The following is an 8,538-nucleotide window of genomic DNA, read 5'->3' as shown; positions in this document are numbered from 1 at the left end:
TCACTGCACTCTGGCCCTGCCCTCACCCCTTGCTTACCTGTGCAAGCTAAGGGAACGCACCACATCAGATGTGAACAAGTGTGCAGAGGAACTGATCATCACATACTCACCATGCTCCTGGTGTTGCAAACACCTTTGTGGTGCTTGGGATGCTCTTCTAGGAGTGGCTGATGGCTGGCCTGTAAGTTTGGCTCCAGTTACAACCTCAGTGCTGATGAGAAAAGAGCTGCAATGGAGCTGCATGTTCACACAGCCTTAGCCATGAGCTGCTTGTTGCAAGGCAAGGCACCCTATTTTTCTCCCAGAAGCACTGGGAAATTCCTAAGATAAAGGAAAGCTAAGCCTTTTGGAGCAGCAAAGCAACACTTGTGTTCCCCACAGCCAGTGGAGAGAGATGATGATGTTGCTGCAGTTTGTGGCTATTTGCAATATTAGAATGGACGCTCATGGCAACTTCACAGCAGGCCTGCAACCGTAACAGCAGAGGTGCACTGAGAGGAGTGCCCAGAGAAAAGCTGTGCAGGTGCTTGTGGAAACAAGCCTGCAGCAGTTACAGGACATGCCTGTGCATGAAGGAAGCAGTGCACTGCTTTGCCCAGGCCTTCCTGCCAGCATTGCCTTCTCAGTGCACACATACACCCACAGAATTACTTCCCTCACTCTTCTATGCATGACAGCTTTGAACAGGCCTGTTACCCCATTTGCCATGCAAATTTTTCAGAGGTTGCAAAAGCAGCAATGTCAGACCTGTCCAAGAGCTGAATGATTAAGGACCAGTCACTGACAAGCAGTTTTTCCACTGAAGGTGAGCTCTAAGACTCAGGAATGCAGACTTGGCAGGACTTCACCAACCATGAGCAACTTTCCATCTCCTACCCAGCCAGGGGTAAGCAGGGCAAGATGCCCACAGTGCACAGGGATGAAGGCATGGGAAAGCAGAGGGGAGCAGAGCCAGACTGCTGAGGAACTCTCAGTATCACTAAATCTTCTCTTTCCCTAATAAACCCACGCCTTCTAAAGCAGTAGGAAATTACTGATGCTGTTTTGGCTGACACTCACTGAGAAGACTGTCCTCCAGCTGATAGGTAGTGTAGAGCACTTTTTATTCAATGGGATGCCCTTCTAACCATTGACATTTCTTCTGATGGAGGCCAAATAGAAAAGAAATAAAAAAAAAATACAAGCAGACAGGGGCTCTAGAAATTTATTTTCAGAGCTTAGTGCTATAGCTATGATTAAAATGCTTATTAAGTAATTTAAAAATGCTACTGATTGGATATGAGAACTAGATAAGAACAAGATTAACAATGTCACTTTCATGCACTGACAGATACTAGTTTGCTCATGCCACTGAAGTAGGATCTTTCCCTCTCACTCATCACTTCAAAGTGTAGAGGCCTTCTGCAGAAGTTGCATTCAGCTGATGAGTGTGGTTTCAGCTCCAGCCCAACATCCTTCCACGTAGCCAGCAGCTTTTCTGTCACAAACAAGGAAATGCACCAAGATCACATCACAGAACATCAGATACTTCAGCAAAAGAGAACCGACAGAACACTTATTCCAGGAAAGGAAGAGATACAAGAATTGTTTAGGACATAATTCACCTCTGGAACCATGCAATAGGGCTGCAGTTAAACCTTATCTTGTTAAAAGGCTGTTTGGACAAAGTACAAGCAGCCCCAGCAGGAGTGACTGGGACAGAACTGGATGTAGGAATGCACTGGGAGAGCACAGTATTCTAGGTCAGTCTGTTGGCTTCCACTGCTCATGCTCACGCTAGGTGCACAAGCATAGGACATGACAGCTGCAGCAAGCATTACCCAGCCAATATCACTTCAAATTTAATTGTTTCCTAGTCTTATCTTTAAGGCTGCATAAGCAGCCCAGTCTTCCCATCATACTAAAGCACGAATCCACTCACCAAGAAAATAACTCATCATCTGAGGGCTGTGGTGAGGTGTAGGAGCAATACGTAGCAGCTCTTCTCCACGAGGGACCGTGGGGTAGTTGATTGCTTGGACATAAATACTGTGCTGGCTCATCAGCTTGTCACAGATCTCTGTATTTTTAGCAGCATCTGCAACCTGAAATTCCAAACTTTAAGTTTCAGCATCAACCAGAACACGCAAGGTAGCAAAAGTTGTTTGGCTGTTAGGCTGACATATCAAGCCTCCCTTCCACCCACTAGATAGAATATCCATCAGACACAGGAACTCAAAGTTCCCACTCTGGAGCCTTCTGCAGCCTAAACAGATAATTGTTCATACCTGAATTCTTTTTACTGGCTCGTTCCTACCATGTGTCTCACCTATACTTTCAGACTGAGTTTCACAAACTCAGTTTACTTCACAACATTCATAGTGGGTTGAAGTCAATTTAATCACAGCCTTTATTCTTCAGACATGAGAGGTAAGCCAGACTCACAGCATAAAAGTTGGACAGAGTTTGAACTTCATGAGTATTTATGAATACTGGGAAATAATCTGATCATAAGCACAGACACCAGGGCCCTCCATTAGAGATCTGAAGTACTCACCCTTATTGGAATGATGTGGCTTGGGCAGTGCACTACAGGAAGCCCTGCATCCATCAGCATCTGCCTCATGAGCTTCACGTTGCGTTGGTGCTGGCGCCTCAATACTTGGCCCTCAGCACTCTTCAGAGTTCGGACAGACTCAAGGGCTCCAGCCAGGAGCATGGGTGGCAGGGATGTTGTGAAAATGAAGCCAGCAGCATACGAACGGACAGTGTCTATCAGAGCACTTGTACTGGAGATGTATCCTCCCACACAGCCAAAGGCCTTGCCTAAAAAACAAGTCAGAAATTAAGAGTTTAAGTAATCTTCTTCCTTCCACCCATCAGAATGGTTGGAAGTGCACAGCAGGCAGCCATTTCAAGCCCTCCCTCTCATCTTGCCTGTAGTCAAGAGATGTTGAAGCTTTGTTTCTAAACCCTGATAACACCTATTCAGCTCTACACAGCAAGGATAAGTTCCAGACCACATCAAACACTCAGCTTGTGATTTGGGGAAGACCTCAGAAGCACAGCCTTTGGTAGTGACCCGAGGAGATCAACACTAAGTCTCTCAGCAGATTACTTTAAATCTGTCCCAGTGATGCTGGAAATAGCCTACACTCCTGAAGAGCACTGGTGGTTACTCTGTGTGATCAAAGCTTACTTCCCAAATAGGGGGATGCTCTGGTACCCAAGCAGGGCCACACAAAATCTGGGTGTTGAGGGTCACATCCTGATGAAAATGGAACAAAGCTGTAAGAGTTCAAGCCACTGACTCCCCTACTAAGTTTTATTTATGTTTCAGGTGCTGTTTAAACAACGATCCCATTTGCAGCACTAAACTCACTGCCAAGCTTGCATTCTCCTCAGATAATAGCAGTTGCTTCAGCTCTTGCCAAGTCTTTTTACGTAACCCCCCCATCTCAGGTTTCTGGATTAGGAACACTCCATTTCACATAAAAGAACCATGTACAGAGTGCTACCCTGCTAGCTTTCTCACCTGAATTGACTCAGGACTCTTTTTTTTCCCCCCACTAGCTTGTTTAAAGCAAGAATGCTAACCTAAAAGATTTAAGACAAAGTAAGTAGCTTAACAAATGCTTTCCAAACTGGGACATACTTAAATCCTTCGGGCTTTTTGAAAAATACTAAACACCCTCCCCTCCTCCCCCAGTAAATCCTTAGCAAGTTCATTCCAATAGACAGATTTTGAGTTAACCCACTTAATTTGGCTGCTCAGAAGCTTTGCTGCCTTAAAATATATAAGCTTCTGTGAAACTGCCAGGCTGTGCATACCGAGAGTCCCAGAGATGATGTCCATCTTGTGCATGACTCCATCTCGGTCCCCTATCCCACCACCTCGAGCTCCATACAGCCCCACAGCATGCACTTCATCCACAAAAGTGATTGCCCCATGCTCGTGGGCCACGTCACACAGCTCTTCCAGAGGGCAGACAGCACCTACAGACCGAAACAGCAAAATGCAGTTCAGGATCCTCTGCACTCAAAACATTACACTTCCAACACATACAGCAATTTGTACTTTCAGACCCAAAATGCAGATCTCAGGACTGGCTGCACTTAAAGACAGAGCAGCCTGTGTCACCTTACCATCCATGGAGTGCACGGTTTCAAATGCAACAATTTTAGGGGTAGCTGGGTCAGACTTCTTCAACAGTTCTCGAAGATGGTTGACATCATTATGGCGAAAGATGTGCTTTGGCACCCTGCTGTTTCGAATCCCCTGGATCATGGAGGCATGGTTTCCAGAATCAGAGTAGATCTCACAGCCTGAGGGAATAACCCAGTTACACATCGAGTACAGAAAGCATCAGCTAATGCTGAGCAGCATTTTATATACCATAAGCACCCAAGCAGTAAGGGCTGCATGTTCTCGAAGCCATCAGAAGAGCGGATCATGAAGCAAACATAAGTAAGGTTCCTATCAGGTGTTTAAACTGATATGAACCTGAGACTAAAGAAGAACCTCCTGTGTTTCCTAAGTCCTTAATATCTTATGCAAGGACTTCTGAAGTTAAAGGAAACCCCTCCTGGGCCACAGAGAAGGGATAGAGAACTTCACACCCACAGGTGGGAGGATACTGAATTCCTCCTGCCTAATTCTCAAGATGCATTTAAGGGAGGGAGGGATCCTGCCCTTTTTCTCCAATCCTTTCTGCAGTAAAAAGCTCCTGGGCCTCAGGCTCAGTACCATGATTTGCAGGAGCTGAACGTAACTTGAATGCAGCACTTGACAGAGCATATTCTGCTGGCTGGGCACGATGAACCTCCACTATCAGCAGACACCCAGAAAGCATTCTCTCAGCTGCTTAGGACAAGGCTGTGCTTTGCAGTAAATACAACATACAGCTTATTCTCACCTGGCAGCATTTTAGCAAGAGTGAAGAGGGTGGAATCATTAGCTACAAAGCAAGAGGAGAACAACAAGGCTGCATCTTTTCCATGAAGATCAGCCAGTTCTTTTTCCAAGTCAACATGAAACTTGCTTGTTCCTGAAATATTTCTTGTGCCTCCTGCTCCAGCACCATGTTGTTTCAGTGTATCCCTACAAAGGGTCCAAAAAGACACGTTAGTGACACTAACATTCCTCTGTTACATAGATGACTATGTACTAAGATATCTTCACCTGTGATCCTTTAATCATCTTACAAAGGAAATGGCTGCAAAAAGCTGCTGTTGGCTTTAAAGGTCTTTGAACAACCTGCACAACTCAGGGGTTCACTGAACTAAGGAATCAGTCACTAAGAGTTGCAACAAACCATCCATTCTAACTGGGAGCAGCTGGTGTTTCAGAGGAAAAAAGAAAAGTCAAGGAAGGGGTCAGGGGCTGACAGGTCAATTTTGCAGCCATAGAGCCAAGTATTAATTACCAGCACTAGCTGAAGAGTGGAGAATACACTTAATTATACCAAGAATGACATCAGAAGCAGCTCATGTATGATGCAGTCAATTCTTCAGCAGTCTGCCTACAGATGCTCCCGAGAGCACCCTAAAACTGTATCCAGCTCTTAGGAACGCAGCCCTACTCACATAACTGCTCCGCACACACGAGGGTGACGGCTCATGCCCAGGTAATCATTGCTGCACCACACAGACACCTCCTTCTTGCTGATCAGGGAATCAGAGTAGTCATCTGCCATGGGGAAGATCTGTGCCTTTCGGTTCACTGTTTTGAACACTCTGTAGGTGTGATCTTTCTTCTTTTCATCTATCTTTTTCTCAAAGAACTGATCGTACTGGAAGGTGGATACAGCTGAAATGAAACAAAGGCTTTCGCACACAGGAAAAAAAAGTAATCACAAGGGATGGGGCCTGAGAAGGTATTGCCAGACAGTCTTACATTTTGGCAAGTTATCCTGAAGCAGATGAGACACACTTTCAGGTCTTTGCTTCAGCATGATGTCCTTAAACTTCTTGAGCAAGCCACTCTGCTCTTCTCCCTCAGACTCAGCGTTCCTCACCACGGAATTAGTTGGTATTTTGGCAAAGTCTTTACCTGCAGATATCATAATGAATTACAGTGAGCTGATCAGTTTGAGATAGAGGTGTTTGAATTTAAATTCAGAGAGGTAAACTTTTAACCAACTCCTCCTTCTTCACAAAGCACATGGCTGGATCTACACGCTCCTGCCAAATTAAGCCACTGTAATTTGGACTAGAAAGGTTTTCCTTTTTGTCCCATACAACACAATCACACCACTACATTAATTTCCTTACAACAAATTCGGTTCATTGGGACTCAGATCCCCATCCTACACAGCTACAGCACTCATCTGAACAAATTGGTGCATAGCTAACCAAAGGCAGAGTTCTAGCTGGCAGCTTCCTTTCCACCTCCAGAACTTTGTTCAGCTAGCAGAATGGGTTGGTTTTGTTTTTTATTTTAAACAATGCCACTAAAAAGGAGGAAACAGGCTTCCTTTTTGAGGAGCATGGCAAGGTTTTATTGATACTGGTGAAAAGTTTCTTCCTTGAAGGACAGCATTTCTGCATCAGGATTGCAAGTCAGCCAACACCCTTTAGTTCTACCTAAGAAAGACCTGTTGGTCACTTGCTTTCCAGCTTAAATTTGTGCTGCTGTTTGCACAGTGTCCTGCTCCTGTTTCTTCTATGTATACACCACCCTTGTCTATAACAGCACTCTGGTAAAGCTCTCTTGTCCCAGCAGCCTGCTTTGGGTGAAAAAATGACCAATTCACACACTTAGAACCAGGGTATCAAACTATGGCATACAGGATTTCTGAATGATGATTACCCAAAGCAATGACTGCACAATACTGCAGGCTCACCATTAATACCTGCATTCTCCAACAACTTTATGTTGCAGGTTGCCATAACCTTACCCACATAAAGTATCCAATGACTGCTACACTTGGCATGGAGTAGAAGAATATCAAGTACCAAAAGCTCTCAGAAGGAACCAATGCAACAGCACACACAGTACATACCTTTCCTGTCCACCTGCATTTCCTTCACATCCTCCTGCAGTTCCAAGCTGGCTTTGCAGAAAACATTGCTGCTCTTGTGGTTCATCTGAGCTGCCAGGAACGGGCATTTTGTGGCAGAGCTCTGGCCAGCAGCAGCAGGTGGGTGGTCAGCAGGAGGCTGTGACCCATCTGTGTTCTGCTGGGCCACTTCTTTGGCATTTTTGGCCTCTGAGGAGGGCAGGGAAAAAGGAAAGCACTTCAGCTTTATCGCTTTAATAGCTACTTCAGCTTTTCTATGCACTTCTCTAGCAACTCACACAGCACAAGTCATTGAGAGTTACTTAACCGGGCACTCACATACTATTTACATAAGAAATTCCAGTAATACCCAAGGAGCACCTGATTTCAGATGCTAGACACAGCACTGTTCCCTTCTGAGGTCAAAACCCCTCATTTACTCCTAAGAGGAAGATTCCTACTCTGAACACCTGCTGTTTTCAGCCCTCAGCACTAAACATCTCTGCTTCCTCACGGTGGGATATAGGGCTGCCCACAGCAGCCTCCGATTTTGTTTCAAGCCCAATTGCACCCACAGCAGAGCCGCCCATCTGACGGCACTCACGCTCAATGACCGCTGAGCTTTAAAGCATTAAGCAACCCTCATTCAGAAGCCGGCTGTTCCGGGAGCCTCCCCCTGCTCACACAGCGCCGGGCCCCTCAGCACAGCGGGCCGTACTCACCCGGCCGGGCCGCAGGGGTCTCCTCCGCTTGCTGTCCGCGAACGGCGGAGGTGACGAGGCCTCGAGCAGCGGCGGGCGCCACCGCCTCCATCATTTTGGGACAGTGCTGGGCATAGAGGAGCAGGGAAGGCCCGGCTTTCTGCAGGAAGGCCTGCGAGACGCGGGCCAGGAACGGGCAGCGCCGCACGACCGCCTCCATCCTTCCTTCTGCTGCAGCTACCGCTGGCCGGAAGTGACGTCACGCAGCTGTCAGCTCACGGCGGGCGGAAAGCGAACAGCGCCCCGTCGCTCCACCGCCGCCCTTATATAGCCTTACCGGAACCGCGCAGGCGCAATGCGGGTCATATATGCCCCGCCCCCAAGAGGTGGAGCGTGATGGGAGTGGGCGGGGCTTGTGCTGCGCTCCAAGCCGTGATTGGTCCCAGTGGTCGTGAGGGGCCACGGAGGCTCTGAGGCGGCCGTGGGGGGACCATAAGGGGCCCCTAGGGATGCGGTAACGCAGTTCTGCCTGGTGGCTGAAGGATCCCGGCCCTCACGCTTTGCCTCCAGCCAGCACAAATCTCACAGCTTCTCCCATCATTCCTCTGCTGCGGTGCCGCTGGTTTTGGAGATGATTTTTCACCCAGAGGGCGGTGAGGCACTGGAACAGGCTGCCCAAGGAGGCTGTGGATGCCCCATCCCTGCAGGCATTCAAGGCCAGGCTGGATGTGGCTCTGGGCAGCCTGGGCTGCTGGTTGGTGACCTGCACACAGCAGAGGGCTGGAACTCAATGATCTTTGAGGTCCTTTTCAACCCAGGCTATTGTGTGATTCTATGAAGAGCCCTCTTGTGAAGGT

The 8,538-nt window shown here is 47.4% G+C and overlaps 1 protein-coding gene across 1 annotated transcript; it reads right to left on the bottom strand.

The window, feature by feature from the left end:
- Positions 1 to 1,188: 1,188 nt before the first annotated feature.
- On the bottom strand, positions 1,189 to 7,990 carry ALAS1 (5'-aminolevulinate synthase 1). Its single transcript, XM_048957642.1, has 10 exons — positions 7,703 to 7,990; positions 6,984 to 7,190; positions 5,876 to 6,031; positions 5,566 to 5,788; positions 4,896 to 5,080; positions 4,126 to 4,305; positions 3,811 to 3,975; positions 2,537 to 2,805; positions 1,922 to 2,084; positions 1,189 to 1,477 (listed from the first exon to the last, which is right to left on the bottom strand). The coding sequence occupies exons 1-10, from the start codon at positions 7,899 to 7,901 to the stop codon at positions 1,317 to 1,319; spliced, it is 1,908 nt and encodes a 635-aa protein (XP_048813599.1). The 5' UTR covers positions 7,902 to 7,990; the 3' UTR covers positions 1,189 to 1,316.
- Between the last annotated feature and the right edge of the window lie 548 nt (positions 7,991 to 8,538).

This window comes from Lagopus muta, chromosome 11 (genome assembly GCF_023343835.1).
Source record: "Lagopus muta isolate bLagMut1 chromosome 11, bLagMut1 primary, whole genome shotgun sequence".
Taxonomy (NCBI): domain Eukaryota; kingdom Metazoa; phylum Chordata; class Aves; order Galliformes; family Phasianidae; genus Lagopus; species Lagopus muta.
The sequence above is the reverse complement of the archived record's forward strand: the minus strand, read 5'-3'. Positions and strand labels throughout refer to the sequence as shown.

Excerpts from the sequence above, each read along its gene's own strand:
- ALAS1 (XM_048957642.1), bottom strand. The coding sequence starts at position 7,901 with ATGGAGGCGGTCGTGCGGCGCTGCCCGTTCCTGGCCCGCGTCTCGCAG. Across the intron at positions 4,306-4,895 it reads TCTTGCTAAAATGCTGCCAG|GCTGTGAGATCTACTCTGAT; the intron begins GTGAGAATAAGC and ends TTATTCCCTCAG. Across the intron at positions 3,976-4,125 it reads AACCGTGCACTCCATGGATG|GTGCTGTCTGCCCTCTGGAA; the intron begins GTAAGGTGACAC and ends TTCGGTCTGTAG.